Here is a 17,688-nt window from a genome sequence, read left to right on the forward strand (position 1 = left end):
GATGTCTGCAGAAAAGACATGAAAGAAAGGAAAGAGAGAAGACCAAAAGAAAAAAAAAGAAAAAAAAAAATCACAACTGACCTACATGAGAGTTTTGTCGTTTGTGATTACTTCAACGGTGATTTACTGGTTATTTACTGGACATTTAATAACATTATCAGTGCTGTGAGGGACTGAAAGTGTGACTCGTCCACCACGAGAAAAATCTGTAATCATGAAACCATTTGTATAACAATTTTATTGTATATATATATATATTTTCAAATTGTACAAATAACAGATGCAAATATTTAAAATCAGAAGGCAACATAACATTTTAAATAAAGTGAATTCATTCAATTGCTTGTATTATAGTCTCGCTCTAAAAGTCATATCTTTACGGTATATATGAGAGTGAAGCATGGATCAGAGGGCAGTGGATTTTGTCTGAAAGTTCTAGAAGCTGACTGTAAAAATGCCAGGTCATTATGAACCTTGGATGAAACGTTAAAAGAATATCACGTCAAATCATGAAAAATCTCTTTCCCATGTTGAACTGAACAGCGGGCGACTCCATTAGTCAGCAGCTCACGAACCTGTGTCGGGAAAAGTAATGTGGGAATAAATTGAGTCAAAGTGAGTTTTTCCATTTTCCATTTGGGTTTTTGGGGTTCGGCACCGGAGTCTGATGATCTGCGTTTGCCTGCTTGTCTCGTTGAACAATGCAGTGCTCCTCCTCAGACAGCTGAACCGACCCGAGTGTACCGCTGTCTCTAAATGTATGTTGGTACTGCTGCATGTATTATTGTCTGAAGTGAACAAACCCAGTTTGAGAGGAGATTGTGAAGCTCCCTAATAAATTCTAGAACCTTCCGTCCTGCCATCACGGCTCCATGTAGCTCTCTCGGTAAATAAGAACAGAGCCTCTCTCAGTTCTCCCAGATGAATAACAGTTAGAAACCCATCAGCGCTGATCCAGTTCATTGACCCCGGCAGGCAATCCTGAGACACACACGTGGCATGCATTACTCAGGAAATGCCGAAGCGTGTCTTGGTGTCAGGATGACACGCCAATGAAATTAGTGGTTTCCATTCATCTGGCAGCCAGCAGAAGTTAGAGAACTAGCTCCCATAGGGCTTGACTCGAGAACATCGCAGCAGCCAGGAGACGCCATCCAGAAGACCCGATAGGGATTCTGCTACTGTATCCTGCACCTGAATAAGACCCGAGAAACACAAACACAGGTTGAAAAATATATACACTACCGTTCAAAAGTTTGGGGTCACCCAGACAAATTTCCAGTTTCTTCGCAATTTCTCACATGGAATAGCCTTCATTTCTAAGAACAAGAATAGACTGGCGAGTTTCACATGAAAGTTCTCTTTTTCTGGCCATTTTGAGAGTATAATCGAACCCACAAATGTGATGCTCCAGATACTCAACTAGCTCAAAGGAAGGCCAGTTTTATAGCTTCTCTCACCAGCATAACTGTTTTAAGCTGTGCTAACATAATTGCACAAGGTTTTTTTTAAATCATCCATTAGTCTTCTATGCGATGAGCAAACACAGTGTACCATTAGAACACTGGAGTGATAGTTGCTGGAAATGGGCCTCTATACACCTATGTAGATATTTCATTAAAAAACACATAACATTAACAATGTATAGTGTATTTCTAAATACAATTTAATGTTATCTTCATTGAAAAAAAATGCGCTTTTCTTTGAAAAATAAGGACGTTTCTAAGTGACCCCAAACTTTTGAACGATAGTGTATATATATATATATATATATATATATATATATATATATATATATATATATATATACAATTTAAAAAAGCCTCAAACTGACACTGGATTGATGTGAATGCAGTGAAAGCCCTTCAGTTGATCAGACCCTTACCATCCAGGGGTTAGCCAGCTGGGGTAGTCCGAGTCTCTTTGCGATGTCGACACAGGGCGTTCGACACCGGGCCCCGTTTCGGCTGGTTCTGGTTTGCAGGTGGGTTATCCGGACTTCTTCCGATTCTTCTCTGGAGACACAGGAGAGCACCAGCAGGGGCCTGGTCGCCGAGCCCTCGGCAGAGCTCAGTACCGCCCGAATCTGAGCCGCCTCGGACTCCCCATCACCTACCGAAGACATGCAAATGATCGGCGTTGGCAATTCATATGGCGAGAAAACGCTGCGACATTGGCGGTAGCGGGAGCAGCGAACAGCAATGCCGTCTGATCTCACCTCTCCCGGGCTCGGCGTTGGCGACGTAGATGAAACCGTCCACCGCCTGGCACACCTGCTGGACCTGAGGAGCAGGGCTGTAGATTGGACAGCCCGAGTCATCGGTTCCTTCCAAGGTAAAAAGTTTATTGCTGATGCTCTGCTGCTGCACTCTGGCTTTCTCCCTCTCTGCCCTGCACACACACACACACACACAGTTCAATGACTGTGGCCCGTATTCACGATAATACGCAGAAAAACTGATGACTGCAACTCCCGCGGTGTCTTCGAACACAACGTGCTTACCGATTGGTCGAGTACAGAGTCAGGATATTGAATTTGTGTTGGTTGTTGAAGATGTAACTGATCCCTGAGCCAATACCTAGAGTAGAAAAACAAGGATGGTTAGATTCTTGGGGCAGCTTGAACTGATAACAATGATTGGCTAATACTGCCACCTAGTGGTGGGCAAGTACACCTACAACACACAAGTATGTCTATGTGACTCACTGTGCTAATAATAACGCCTGGTGAGAGTTTATCCTTCATTATCAGCACTCTACATCATTTATCATCATCATCATCATCATCATCATCCCACCATTTATCTGTCTTTGAGGAGTGCCCGACACCGGAAGCACATCTGGAGTTTGCATGAGCCTCGTGACTAAAGAGATGTCCAGCTGCTCCATGCCGGGGCCGAACATGGCATAACGCGGCTCGGACGCGGGCACGAGAGACTGAAGAAAAGAGGTCACGACCTCATACGCTGGCCGCGAGGGAGGCCATTGTCGTCGGCAGGACGGGCAGCCTTTCAGGTATCTGTTGAGACACGAATAAATAATCTCGGTCAAACAAACTTTGCACCTAGATGCAGGACGATGAAGAAAAACAAAAATGACACCCACTCTGACATGTAGTCCACTTTCGATTCCGTCTCTTTGACGTCCCACTCTTCTCTATCGTCCAGGCTCTCATCTTCATCGATCAGCGGCGCGTCCAACAACTCCAGTTGGGGCATGCTCACGTGATCGATGGAGGGCCAATTTGGCATGTCCCTGAGCAGGAAGTACCTCCACAGCAACGGATCTCTGACCATGGCCCTCCAGTACCGACTAGTGGCTCCCAGGCCGCAGATATCCGGTGGAGACAGAAAGGTCATGATCAGGAACTGTACGTCAACCTTGGAGAGGGAGGACGCGATTTAATAGGATGACTTCAACGAAGCTAAAACAAAAACAAAAAAAGGGTCAAGAACTAGTTAAGAGGCAGGGAGGAAACGGTGGAAAATCACTTTAACGTGTAACAATATGGTATGAATAGAAATATTCAAAGGGATAAGTAAAGCCCAGCATTTCAACTGTTACTTTAGTGAGAGTTGGCTACGTAAATATTATCAGCGAAATGTGGGCTGATTAAGTATCACAGTAGATTATTGTAGTTTATAAAACTACAATAGAGTAAGTAGAAGTACCATGACAGCACGACCTGACTAAATAGCTATTTCTCTTTATGGAGGTTAATGTGACAACTTGTCCACAGTTTTGTTCCACATTTTCGGATCTAGTGCATTTGACTCACAGTTCAAATGTGATGCTTTATGAGGCCCATTCGACCAGCGTTATGACATTGAAAGCTGCACCTTGAACAGACCTACCCTGAAGCTGCCTTTAAGGCATTTCCAATTAGTCATATAATTCGCTTGCTTTGACATCACGACCGGTTGTTAAGTAAAGCACACTTGTGTTATAGAATTATGGAAACAACTTCCACATTTGAGTTGCAAGGGCGCCGGTCCCATGACCGCACGTGCCAGTTTAATTCTGGGAAGTAAAGTTTAGTTATGACGTTCTCCAGCAGACTTAAACAACCTACGCATGAGGAATACATATTGGACATGTCACGTGTCAAAGGTGCACCAGTCACAAAAGCCCTTCAGTTTCCTGGCTGTTAAAGAGTTGCATTTGAACCTCACATACCTTACCCTCTCTACCTCGGTTTATCTATGAGTTTAACATATACACTTCAAACGCGGAATAGTTTTGGACATCTGAAACGAAGCAAATGCCATGTCCATTAATGTCACTCACCGGTAAACTATCCATGAATCCCGGCTGTGTTTCTCTCACAGCGGGCGTCAAATCGTCTTCGACAACTTTACCACCGTTTGGAAAATATCGATCTCTGAACCGCCGCAGGCTGCGGATCACCACCGACTCGTTGAGCTGCTGGGTCTTTGCTGCCATGATGTTCAAACAGCGAGTCAATCACTGTAATATCGACGTAGTGAGCGGTGACAGTACATCCCCGTCTTACTTCCTTGTTGTTAGCTGTCGCGGGGCATTGTGGGTACTGACTTCCTTCAATAACGTGCAGTTAAATCGTGTTTTTCTTAAAACAACGCGCGTGTTTATTGTCAACGAGGACATAAAAAACAGAAAAATGATTTTTCGTCCAAACAACACAGAGTCTCTATTAATAGTTATACTATCAAGATTATTTTTGCAATAGATGGGAATACAAGTGGCGCATTACAAAGCTGGTATGAACAAATCTGAACATACTTCAAATAGTCATGAATACATCATTGTCAATTGTTTTTGAACACCTTTCTTTTGCCTTTAGTGTATATTTGTATACACACATACATATATAATGTATATGCAATTATAATATATTAAAAAGCATAACAAAACGGCAAAAAACAATAAATAAAATGTTACTGTGCATCGTCTCATTTCCAGCTGAATTATCTTCAATCTTTTAAAAAAAAGAAAAGGAAAGAAAAAAAAGGTCAATTTCATTAATAACCTTTTTATATTTATATTAATGTTATTATAACACATTCTCAGAGCAAAATAAGTGCCCCAGTCAACAGTCTGGAATCAAGATGATAACTGCTTTTTCAGCAGAACAGGGCACAATGTTATTTAAAAACCTTGGCTGCATCCCCTGCCAGTTTTACACCACCAATCTTATCCGTTCTAACCTCTTGTTTGCCTGCTTTGGCCTGGGCCGTTTGGCATGGGATGAGGTTGCCTGTAGACACTGATTCAAAGACTCTTTTTTTTTTTTCTCCTTCACATACACTTTCTCCCCATGTCTCCACCTTCACCTTCCACAACATTACACCCCACCTGATGGATTGCATTTTTATTTGGGGTTGACACACATTTGAATACTGAACTTAGATTTGTGCCTGCGAGCAACTTCAACACAGGGGCAGCTGGGTTCACTGTAAAATACTAAGGATTTCCTTGGCATTTTCTGTGTTCCAGCCCTGGCCCTGCAGAGGGCCCTCACAGGCAAGCACGTATTTGTTCAGGATCTGTGTGCCAATGTCCCGAAACTGGAGGCGATCTTCTTTGCGATCCATAGTGTCAGCACTGCAGTCCTCGTACTTGACCGCCCAGAAACACATTTCCCCGATGTACATCATCGTCAACAGGTGTGTGTCTGAGAAGATGCCTGGACAAAATCAGAAGTAGTGATTATGATCAAACAGCTCACATGAAGAATTGTTTCAAACTTGACTGAAGCTGCACAAGTTTGTGTTATTAATAGATAATTGATGACATATTTACCTTCAGATAGGAAGTTTGCTGTAGCAGTGTCATGGAGCACCACGCCATCGTTGAGCTTCACAGAGTTTCTCACCTGCAGCATCCGCATTAGGTAGCGCACCCCTTCCTGAATACACTGGATTGAAATATCAGTCAGGTGAGCATTAGGACTAATCTCAGCATATGCCAAAAAACAACAACCTTAAAATACTAAACTTCTGTTTTTACCAAAACAAAGTAAATCTATCTGGCAGAATCATCCCACTACTTTGTTCACAAAAACAATTTACTGAATCTACTTAGATCTCTTCATACCTTAAGGAATGTGTCCTTGTTCTTCTTAATCCACTGTTTTCGTTGATGAAGGGTGTGGCAGTACATGTACAGCAGAGCTCCACGTCTCCAATAGAGGCATTCTAACAGCTCAAGGCCCAACATAGACTGCACCTATTAAAAGAAATAAATAGTACTGTTAGACAATGAGATGGAAGTAAACGTGTGCTATTGCTTTTTTTGTGCAAAACTATGAACATTACAGTGGAATTGACATTACTGGAAATACGCTAAAAACATGTGCAGAACATGCACACATCATCATCTTGAGACACACGTATACACACTTCTTGTGCTGGTGCTAGCCTCCCTGCCAAAACTTCTGGCTCAGTCAGGTCTTGCAGCAGCTGCTGGATTTTAAAAGGTGAGCAGTCCTCAGGGAACTCTTGGTCCACCAGTTTATTCTCTTCATAAAATGTGATGTCCAGGATCACCTAAATGATTAAAAACAAATGTATACTCAGACTTGTAATGTAATACAATGTTCAAGAAAACTATGCAACAAGTTTCACAATTACAAACAACTGTTTAAGTCATCAGAAGCAAACTAAATTACTGTCAGCCAGGAAGTGGGCGCCACAACTGTAGCCTCTTCTCTAAAGCAAACTCGAGTGCCTTATTTTACATATTTTCTTATACTATTAGCATTTATAGCAATGTATTTTTTTTTACCTTAAGTTTATTGTAATTCTGTGTGTAAGGAGGACCTAGCAAAATACGCTTTTCATTGTACGGAGTAACTGTCTGTTATCTGTGCATATGACAATACAAAGATCTTGAATCTTGAGATCCAAGGATCACAACAAACAGCTAAATTCTAAAGTATTGAGTAGTCAGTAGTTTAGATCAGGGTTTAGATCACTTCACATCAACAAGACAGCCGTATCAATCTACAACTAATCTCTGACTCAGCACACACATAGCTTTAATCTTCCTCAATCTAAGCATCTCTTGGTACAAAGTTAAGTAACTTTATCGCAGGTTGGGCATACATTTTCACTCCTACATTGTGAAAGCCATTTTATCAGTGAGTTCAGTAAATAATACCCCTGTTTGTAGATGTATAGCATATGGTTTTGAAGTCAAAGGTTACACCAAGGGGCTACGAGTTGGATGTTTATAGGGGTAAAATAAATAAACATCCATTTTGGCAATGATTTGGTGTTTCTGCCTTCTTGGAGGATGGCTTTCCCTGTTTAAGGAAAGCAAGCGTGACTGATTACCTTTGAGTTTTGGACTCTAAGACAGATACACATCACAACCTGAACATCACCTTGAGTTCACGGAATTTGAGATCGGCATTTTCCCCTATTTTATGATGATTCATGGGAAACAGTCAGATACTAAACACTAATGAAGTGTAATGTAATGAAGTACCTGTGTGTAATCCTGAAGCACCTTGGAAAGGTTGCTACTTTCCCCTCCTTGCCTGTAATAGCTTTTCAACTTGTCTAGTATGGCAGACGCATTCTGTAAATAGTCATCATCTATGGAAGAACGATATATTAACAGGTTACCAATTACAGGTCTACTCAAGTAAATAGTCTCCAATGTGACACATTTTTGAGTACAGTTAAGAGTTTTAACTTCACAAAGTTAAAAGGCAATGTGACTATTTGCCAACATAGTTAATTAATACAATCACAGCATGACATGTGAACTAACATGTTCTCGCGTTTGACAATGTTTACATGTATACTGACTAAGATAACAGCTCAAATCAAACATAATGTAATGGCAACTTAACTTCTAACTCTCGTCCCTATTGTATTTACTTTGACGGGGCGTCCTGTTTCATGACCAGCTAACGTAAAACGTTTGTCAACAATAATGCATTTTTAGCTAACGTTAGCAAATTTACGCTAGCCGTTAACTCGGGACACCCGGATGTACAAAAACAAACGGGCAGCAAGTAACCGTTACTAAGCTAACGGTTTACTGCCCGTTAGTTAGCTGTAGGTGAAGTATTATTTGCCGACATGCAACGTTTCACCGTTACAGCGGCTGTTGTTATAGTTGCAAGCAGTGTTAGATAACGTTAGCTAGCTTGCTAGTTAGCTAACAAACTGAACAGTAACCTAAGCCACGCACGCGAGGTGCCAAGAATGGCGACGAGACCCCAACAAATAACAACGTATTGTCGATACCTTGCTTTTCAGCTCTGAGACTGGAACACTTGATGTCTAACTCAAATATCCTTCTCTCCAACTCGAAACCCTGTCGCCTGTAGTCGTCGGCCATGACTAAAAGTATGCGTCACGTGAGCCAGGGATTACTCACGTGCTCATAGTGTCATCCCCGTTTCCAAGACATCAGTGCGTTTGTGTGCGCGCGCGCGCCTGCGCCTGCGCCTGGGAGAGTATTTATCTCCGCACTACGCAACTTATTCCACCCTTGAGTTTAAACAAAAATAATAACATTAATGTCTCTATAGTGGAAGCATTTTGCAGCTCGCCGAGTACTACACGGTTGCGTGGTGCTGAAAGGGTTAAATGCAAATGAGCGTGCCGAGCCTCTCTCTGTATTCACTCGAGCTGGTCCAGCCCACTGAGGCATCGGCCAATGTCATTGTGGCGCTGAGTTTTTGGTGCGCGAGCTAGCATTGCTAATAGCCACACTGCGACCTTTCAGCAGCCTACATCATCTGTCGTCTCGTCGGCTGGAGCTATTACTGTGCTCCTCGTCTCTCTCTCTCTCTCTCTCTGCCCGTGTCTCCAAAACATGGCGGCCCTCAGAGCTTTGTGCAGAGCGGAGAATGTGTTCTTCAAAAACCTCTCAGGTCCCCGCAGAACCAAATTAAATGTGGCTAATCTCCAATTGAGCAAGGTTGGTACGGTTCCGTTGATTGGTCCTAGAATTAACAAGGTTGAGACGTGGTGGTGGTCGGACATGGCAGGAATACATGGGTCGTAACATTGGGACTACTTGATTCCCCTTATGTCGGAATAAAGTTAATTTTGTAATTCCGCATTCATTACACACATGTTACTTTTGTTTAACTTTTCGGTGAACTGACCTTAATAAGCTGCGACAGTTTAACCCTGGCAGGGCTTCTCCATATTCACGTCAACACAGTTCGTCACCACATGGCAAACTTTTAGCTGACTTTTAGAAATGCACAATGGGAATTTGCATCTGGGCACTGACTTAAAACAATGACTATTATACATTAGTCAAACCCGCAGCTTTACACAAAGCATAGCTGTCAGTCCAAACGTGAAGGTGTGCTCGCGCTTGCATAATGTTATGTCTGCAATTTGACCCCATGAGGAAAAGCAACATTAGTGAATCCGTGTTACTGAAATCACATTATCACCGGTGTATAATCTAATTGCACTAAACACAGCCAATAGAATCAAACCCCAATACTAGTCAATACAGTGGTTCTAATCCATTGTAGCCCTGTCTGTAAAATAATAGGGAATACATGTGCTGCAGAATAATGTTATAATCCAAATTGGTTTCAGCACCACAGGTACAATTTGAGTTGAGTCCTAAGTAAACTGTTGCTTTGGGTTTCTTGGCTGTGGGCTAACCCTCAAGCTTTGCTCCTTTTGTTGAAGGATTTGTTCGTCAGTTTTGCTTATCTTTCCTCTCCTCAACCGAAATAAACTCCATCAGCCGTTTGAACTGTACAAACATATTAGCTGCCCTCAGGCATCTGTCAGTTCTGTTTTAACTAGCTGTGTTAAAAATAAATACAATTAAAGTGTTGTTATACTGATATGTTCTTATTCATGAACACGTATAGTCGGTTCCTTAAGCACTTTTAAAAAACTACATAAATGTTTAGTTTAGTTTCATGCTCTTGATCTGCTTTCCACAGACCTGCGGCTGCTATTTTTCTACCTCCAACCAAAGAAGTTCACGCTTCTACTCGGATCCCACAGAGGCAGTCAAAGACATCCCAAGTGGCGCTACCATTCTTGTGGGAGGTAAGATAAACAACACTTTCACAAACAGACTCTTGCTATTACACGGTGGTTTACATAAACGCCTCAACTGACAGTGCTGGCAAATTACCTCACTTTTCGTTTCTTTTTTACTGCATGCCAGCTTCGTTAACTGAAAAGTACAAAAAGATGTTCAACAATTTTATGTTGAATGACCGCTCAACAACAGCAAAGTGAGCTTGAACTCTGTCTGGCATGGTGGTTGCATGGTGGTTGCTTACCACTTACGGAGGCACACAAATTCCACAGCTCTTATTTATAGTCAAGTTCGGAGTGACATTGTTAAACATTTTCCGTTGTGTCATGCCTCTACCTGGGGGGGAAAACACAGACAAACAGAAATCTGCCTCACTCGGTGTAATATTATAAACAGCATATACGGACAAACGACTAGAAATACCTGAGGCTTGATTCAAGGTTGACCATGTTATTGGTTTTAAGGTGTGTCCTGTGTGATTTGTAACAGCTGGAAAAATCTTTTTGCTTTGTCTTCTTTCCAAATGTGCCGCGCTCCTAATCTACTCTGTGAAAGTTCCACCTTGAATTACCATAGTTAATCATTGTCACACGTTCTGCAGTGGTTCCGTTCCGCTGCTTCCACTTGTTTTTGGTTAATTATGCTTTGTCTGTCTTTTTACGTGTTCCAACACAGGTTTTGGATTATGTGGCATCCCAGAGAATCTCATCAACAGTTTACTGAAGACTGGCGTTGATTGTCTCACGGCCGTCAGCAACAATGCAGGGTAAGTGTGTGTGTGTGTGTGTGTGTGTGTATGTGTGTGTGTGTGTGCGTGAACATGTGCTCGCAAACCACACAGGACACTTTTTATGGCGAAGCTTGATTTTAGATATTAATTTAACGCCATCGCCACCATCATTCGAAACTCCCAACTTGTTAGTTATTTTAGGATATGTTGATTGAGATTATTTTGTTTATTTAATTCGTTGGTTTTTTTTGGATCCATGTTCACATCTGGAAAGGTGAGCGGTGTCGTGTATCCCGTCCTGTGTCATTTCTGTTTCATTAGAAAGTGTGCGTTTAACTTTTTTAATGAAATAAGAAAGTTCAATCTGACTTTCTCACACCCGTTTTGGATAAATGATCCCAATGCAGTCTTGCTTGGACTCACGGATGAGTGTGTCTCTTCATCTCCTCGACAGTTTTTAAAGACACATTGGAGAGGTATCGGTGACCTTGTTGCTGTATCCTCAAACAGGCGATGTTGACCTTGAAAGATGCCCCGAAGTCAGCTTCTGATATGTTATCAGATTTGCAGGCACAAGGAAAAGGCGTCGCAGTTGACTGCCTCTCCTTCAGTGGTCAGGTGACGTTGTGTGTGATGTGTGTCTTTTTCTCTCAGTGAGACAAACTCCAGATACACTTTCAGAGGTTTCCTTTCTGGCAATCAGCAGCTGACATCGATGCCCTTTATTAAGCATCCCTTTCTTGTTATCGCATACCTTGATGTGCAGCAGAATCTTCTTTAGCATTATGTTGATGTCTCTCTTGTCGACTAGGAAACGGTCTTTTGTCATGTTGCAGCCTTTCTCCGTAATTAAATCCCAACTTGCCGCTACACAGTAAACGTACCTTTATCTGAATTGTTTACATGGCAACACTGAAACTTGAGTCACTGGAATCTGTCCCAGTTAAATATGAAGACAGATTCTGCAAAAAAATAATTATTTCCCCCTGACTACAGCCTGCAATTTAAAAATCCTCTTCCATCTTCTCCATCGAAAGTAGTAGCAAACAAAAAAGATTGAGCTTTCACCTAAACCTAATTTTCTGGTGCAAACTGTAATTGCTTAACTGTTCCAATTTGCACTCTGCGTACAGCACAAATTAGAAAACCCCACTCTGAAATCGATTATTATAGAAACTTTTTTTTAAACATTCATATATATATATATATATACATACATACATACATACAGAGAGTTATATTTGTAACTTGGGCCAACGGTTGGGATGTGCTACTGTAATTGCAGTACACAGCACCAGTATTAAAGTCTCAACTATTGGAAAAAAAACTGATAAAACTGCAAAGTTGAGGTTTAGGGTCACAAGTGGTGGCACACAGTGATTCTTATTGTAGCTGTGCAGTAGAAAGATTGAATGGGTTCAAAGTCTTTGCACAGGCACTTTGAATACATGTATCTGTGCCAGTAGCTATTTTAGCTAGAAAAACACACTGTCCTACAACATGAGCTCCACAGAAGTTACTCTTCACTCAACTTTTTCTCTTGGACTTTGTGGTGGACTTTGATTTTTGGAAGAGGTTCTCAAAAATATTTACATGAGCCAATCGTGAGCCAAAAATCATTGCACCCCAACTATTAGATTCCAAATAGTGACCATGTTGTCTCTTGTGTGTGTTTTCTGAGCCGGTCCATACGGCATCGTATGCATGTCTACCTGTAGGCTACATGCACATTTTAGTGGGAACTATAGTATAGTTCAGTCGTGCGTCTGGCTCATATTGCAACAAGGGACTGTTATTGATTATTCTTGTTTTGCAAAGCGCGTCTGCAGGCAAGAGGCCTGCAAGGGGAAATCATTAGTTATGTAACATTTCATTTTGGACAGAAGATTTCCAAAAGCTGAAAACTCAACTTCCTCTGCTTCCTTGTTCTTGGATGCCTGAATGGGATTTCCATCCTCTTCAAGTCTCAGAGGGAGGACAAGAGTTTACACTATCTATGTGTTACTTTTATCTCAGGAATAATGCCGCCATGATAACAGAGAGGACACGATGAGCACTTTGGAGAACACAATTTCTTTCCCCACAGACTGCTATAATCCGAATCCTTATTTGTAGTATTGCAAAATATGACGGCTGGAAGTTTTTGCGAGTAGAAGGGTTTCCCTTAATGATCTCTCGTGAGTCCATATAAGAAGTAAGTGCAGTGTGTTTTGATGTTTTGACACACTGGGAAGATTGAATTCTGGCGTGATGGAGAATGACACAGTGGGCTCTCAATGCACTGTAATACGAGATAAGAGGGGAATTCAGCTCTGCACCAGAGGAGATGATTGAACTGTGACAGAACTGCGCCCCCTGCAGCTTTGTATTCATTCTTTAATCCGCATAGATTCTGTGTGAAAGGCAGAAATTGTGTCCAATGCTGAAAGCTTTATCTCGGAGAGCTCGCATTTTGGCTCTATATTGTTGTCCGTCCCCGACAGGAGAGTCCACCCATTGCAGCCGACATGATGTTTGTCCTCAAACACGCAGCAGTTCCATTCACAAGATCACAAACTGTTGCCGTTAGTCCGACTTGTCAAATCCTTTGACATAGACGACCTTCGATGTTTTTGTAACTCTAGCGGTGTGTGGGACAGGGTTACACTCTCATCTGTTTTTGATATTCTGAGTGCACATGGCCTAGATATCTTGTCGGCTGAGGATCTGAGATTAGAGTTGTGGACAAAGGGTTCCTGGGAAAGAGGAAAGAAGAAGTAAGCTCTTTGCCAAGCTCAGCTTTTGTATTAGGCTCTGAGCGGTGACGCTTTTCACATTAACATACAGTACTTTACTTTTAAAGTTTGATTATTTGATTTGATTGCAGTGTTCTCAGATGAATACTGCCTGTAATCAGATGGAATTTTACAAGATACAAGGGTGAACCCTGTTTAAACCGCTTTATATGTTTTATGAAGACTATGCTTTCATATGTTAATAGTTGACCAGCCACATAAAGTCAGTCACCTCACACAGACGGCCATGAATATCCTAACAACCCTAAGTAACACAATGACTTTCTTGGGTCACAGAGAGGAGTATGTCACAGTGAAATGAGCTTTTCTCACAGTTAAATCCTGATTGTTTCTTCAGGTGTTCGTGGTCTCAATGTGTGACGTCCTATGGTAACCCAGACTTGAGACTCGGGTTCATTTTTGCATGCATCACAAAAATAATAATTCTGTGCAGTTTGGCCAGACGATTAACAAGGTGACGCTCTCAAATGTCTCAGTCATTACTCATGAGCTTTCCATCACGGCCGTGGATAGGCTGTTCCCGTCTTTAAGATCACATGAAAGGAGCTTTGTTACTTGGTTTGGCCCAGTTACCACAACCGTGAATGACCTCTCTGGGGGTTTTCTGTAATATGAGCTATATTACAAACAGTACAAAGGACACTCCTCCCAGTCAAAGAGTAGGGACACATGAGCCCTAACCAGTGGAGAGAACTATTTAAATCAGTGGATGTAGTTAAGATTTTAAAGAAAACAGATCAACAGATTAAATCTTCAATGTCAAAGTGGCAACAAATCTCTATGAGCTAACCACATTTACACATTTTCACCCATTTAAGGCGATTTGCAGTTAAGCCAAGTTTTGCAGCCTTATGTCAAACTACTGCATTAAACTTGTGAAATCTTTTTCCATTTTCTCATTTTCTTTCAAATTTGTTGAATATTGAAAATGTGAGTTTAAAGCCACACTTTTCTGTCTCCAATGTACTGTTGCCTTGCTGTGGCTCAGGAGATGGAGCGGTCGTCCAATAAGCAGAAGATTGGCTGTTCACTCGTCTTTGGTAGAGTGCTGTGTGTGTGTGTGTGTGTGTGTGTGTGTGTGTGTGTGTGTGTGTGTGTGTGTGTGTGTGTGTGTGTGTGTGTGTGTGTGTGTGTGTGTGTGTGTGTGTTAATGGGCGAATGTTTGCTTGTGTTTGTAAAGTGCTTTTAGTGGTCGCGAAGACAAGAAGAGCGCCATATAAAATCCGACAATTAACAATTTACCTAATCGTTCCCGTTTCAAAGGTTCATGATGATGCGCGTATGCTTTTCTTCAGAGTGGATAACTTTGGCCTGGGCCTGCTGCTGAAGACTAAGCAGATCAAGAGGATGATCTCATCATACGTCGGGGAGAATGCAGAGTTCGAGCGACAGTATCTGACGGGGGAGTTGGAAGTAGAACTGACGCCACAGGTTGGTCTGGAAACATAAAAAAAAATAATACCAAATTCACTCAATCAAGAGGTCTTGACATGTTCAATTCCAACATTGAAATGATCAGACCTCATACTGTATATGTGGTATGCTGGACAATAACAAAGGCATGCAGTGGACATTTATGTGTTGTAGTCTTTTAATCTGACACTTTTTTTTCCCCTCAGGGAACTCTTGCAGAGAGAATCAGGGCTGGGGGTGCTGGGGTTCCAGCCTTCTTCACAGCCACTGGTTATGGCACACTGATCCAAGAGGGAGGCGCTCCTATTAAGTACAACAAAGATGGCAGCATTGCCATCGCCAGTGAGAAGAGAGAGGTGAGAGTTTTGTCGACTTCCCAAGAGCTTGTCGTTCTCTCAAGAAATGAAAGCCTCTCACCTCTCTTCACAGTGGACGACGCATAAAGGCAGAGGTCGAGGAAGTCATTAGGATAGGCCTAACATTACAAAAAACACACGCTCAGAGTGTGAACGTCTGCCTGCAGGGCACAGCGCAAAACTCGTGACTCGGGAAAACATGCTTTGTTGGAACATTTTCAAATGAAAATTGCAACTTGTTTGTGTGGTTTGATTCTAGTCTTTAAGTAGGCCAAACAACACTGCATTTAAGTAACGAAAGTTAAAGTTTACAAAAATAAAGCCTTTCACAGATGGCGTAATGTTTGTCGCGCTATTGATTTCCTTGTGTGAAAGGAAAAAAAAATCAGCAATAATGACTAACCTAGATGTGGAATCTCATCTCTTGCCTAAGTCTGAAATGCTGTACAGGGTCAACATGTTCCTACTCGCCACGCGCTCTTTAATTTGTGTTGTCATTGTACAGGTGCGGGAGTTCAATGGCAGGCACTACATCATGGAAAAGGCCATCACTGGAGACTTTGCACTGGTTAAGGCATGGAAAGCTGACAAGGCTGGAAACATTATTTTCAGGTAACGGGATATCATGGAAAATACCAGTATTTATCTCGGAAAGGATTCAGGTTCTTCCGGCCTCAAAGCACATTGGACTAGTCCTTCTCACCTCGCTCGTGTTTGCACAACAATCTGCACACGATGATGCTCTCATGTGGTGAGGGTGAAACGGGTGAAGGACGGGCCGGGATTGGTTTCCATTTAAGAAGTTCTTAAGTATGGAAATGATTTGAACCTTGATCTTTCAATAAGATCTTTGAGGTACATCTTCCATCTGTATTAGCTCCATGCTTTTCTGTTGTTTAATGCATCGTCTCGATATCAGCTTCTATATCTTGAATTAGAAGCTGTTCAACAATGTACATGGATTAAAGTCAGAGAAATCCAAATAATAAATCACTCGCTAAGGATAATGAGTGAGGAGGATTAATGGATATCCTCATCAGTATTAACACAGTCTAAATGAAGTGTTGACCCTCCATCTACCATCAGTCAGGTAGTTTGCACCAACCTGGTGGATGGAATGATTTGAAAGTAGATGTAGGAAAGCATTTCTCCACAAGAGAGCAGTATCTTCCATTGAACCATCAGGCCATACTGGATACTAGATATTCGATGTTACACTGAGAGTTTTTGCATTTACTTGCTCATCTCTAGCCTTGGATTGAAACATTATTATTATTTGTTTTCATATCCCTTCTTTTTTGCTCTCCTCTGTCAGGAAAACAGCCAGGAACTTCAACCAACCCATGTGCAAGGCCGCCAAAACCACCATAGTTGAGGTATGAATTTCCAACAACGCAGGCTTGAGCTTTCCTTTTAATGGTCTTCGTGCATTACGTATACTTTCATTTTCTGGGAATTTAGTTATTCTGTCCCTCTCAGCTGAAAGCCACCCTCCTTCCGTGTGTGTCGTTATCTGAGGGTCTCCTTGCTTTGTTGACGTAGCCGGGCCACGCGTGCTTCTAGTGCGCGTTGGCGCACGTGAGCGTGCTCCACTGATTAGCTCGCGGCCGCCGCTCTGCGCTGCTCTCACACGGCGGTTACAGCTGACGTCGCGGAAGTGTAGAACCCACCCTCCGGTTCCCTCTCTGGTGAACACTGTTAGCTCCGTCAGCACTTTTGTTAACTATGAGCCTCTGGCTCGCCATCGACATGTTGGCGAGCCAGTGCTCCCAATCTCGTATTCTGCACCGCCTGGAACTGATCTCGTATGATGTGACTTTGTGTGGCTTTGCCTTTCAACTCACTAAATCACCCCACCACCCATACAAATACCCATGTGGATTAAAAAAACACATTTTATTTCGGTTTAACTTTAGTTCGTGAAGGAAATGGTGTAAAAATAAAACCAGCCATTTGACATTTGATCCAAAACCACACAAAGTCTGTAGTCTGCTATTCATTCGTTGCGGCAGAACAACGACACAGTCGAACGACAAAAAAAAGAAACATCCTTTTCACACTCGAGGTCGGAAAGCTGAAATGTGAAACGAGCATTTTACAGGTGCAAATGGTTTGTATTCAACTGAATATAACTCTTAGACCTCCAGATTATTAAACGATTAGAAGTTCAAAGATCTCAGCCTCAATTTGTATGGCCGACAAGAAAGTTAGAACGTCCCGCTATCTCTGGGATGTCTGTGTCACCCTATCTGTCTGGTTACCGGCCTGCCTAGCATTTGATTGTCTAGAAAGGCGATCGTGTGTGTGTGTGTGTGTGTGTGTGTGTGTGCATGTGTCTCCAACACACAAGCGGCTTCACACCGTTTGATTA

The 17,688-nt window shown here is 42.2% G+C and overlaps 3 protein-coding genes across 3 annotated transcripts in view; 1 reads left to right on the forward strand and 2 right to left on the reverse strand.

Annotated features, from left to right (window-relative positions):
• Positions 1 to 228: 228 nt before the first annotated feature.
• On the reverse strand, positions 229 to 4,443 carry fbxo4 (F-box protein 4; the record flags this gene model as incomplete). The annotated part of the gene is made up of 7 exons (XM_079223010.1): positions 229 to 1,194; positions 1,886 to 2,112; positions 2,219 to 2,391; positions 2,504 to 2,579; positions 2,799 to 3,019; positions 3,106 to 3,380; positions 4,288 to 4,443. 7 exons carry the CDS (start codon positions 4,441 to 4,443, stop codon positions 1,102 to 1,104), a joined length of 1,221 nt encoding a protein of 406 aa, XP_079079136.1. The 3' UTR covers positions 229 to 1,101.
• A 146-nt stretch (positions 4,444 to 4,589) lies between these two features.
• rimoc1 (rab7a interacting mon1-ccz1 complex subunit 1) lies at positions 4,590 to 8,334 on the reverse strand (the record flags this gene model as incomplete). The annotated part of the gene is made up of 6 exons (XM_079222129.1): positions 4,590 to 5,665; positions 5,782 to 5,896; positions 6,076 to 6,207; positions 6,381 to 6,527; positions 7,471 to 7,580; positions 8,241 to 8,334. The coding sequence occupies 6 exons, from the start codon at positions 8,332 to 8,334 to the stop codon at positions 5,430 to 5,432; spliced, it is 834 nt and encodes a 277-aa protein (XP_079078255.1). The 3' UTR covers positions 4,590 to 5,429.
• A 480-nt stretch (positions 8,335 to 8,814) lies between these two features.
• Positions 8,815 to 17,688, forward strand: part of oxct1a (3-oxoacid CoA transferase 1a) — a gene marked incomplete at its 5' end in the record, with an annotated part of 41,475 nt that continues 32,601 nt past the window's right edge. Inside the window, 7 exons of the mRNA XM_079222031.1 lie at positions 8,815 to 8,919; positions 9,920 to 10,028; positions 10,699 to 10,789; positions 14,844 to 14,979; positions 15,168 to 15,317; positions 15,823 to 15,929; positions 16,633 to 16,693. Coding sequence (XP_079078157.1) covers positions 8,815 to 8,919; positions 9,920 to 10,028; positions 10,699 to 10,789; positions 14,844 to 14,979; positions 15,168 to 15,317; positions 15,823 to 15,929; positions 16,633 to 16,693 — 759 coding nt within the window. The remainder of the gene's footprint in view (positions 8,920 to 9,919; positions 10,029 to 10,698; positions 10,790 to 14,843; positions 14,980 to 15,167; positions 15,318 to 15,822; positions 15,930 to 16,632; positions 16,694 to 17,688) is intronic.

Source organism: Taurulus bubalis (assembly GCF_910589615.1).
Source record: "Taurulus bubalis genome assembly, chromosome: 8".
NCBI lineage: Eukaryota > Metazoa > Chordata > Actinopteri > Perciformes > Cottidae > Taurulus > Taurulus bubalis.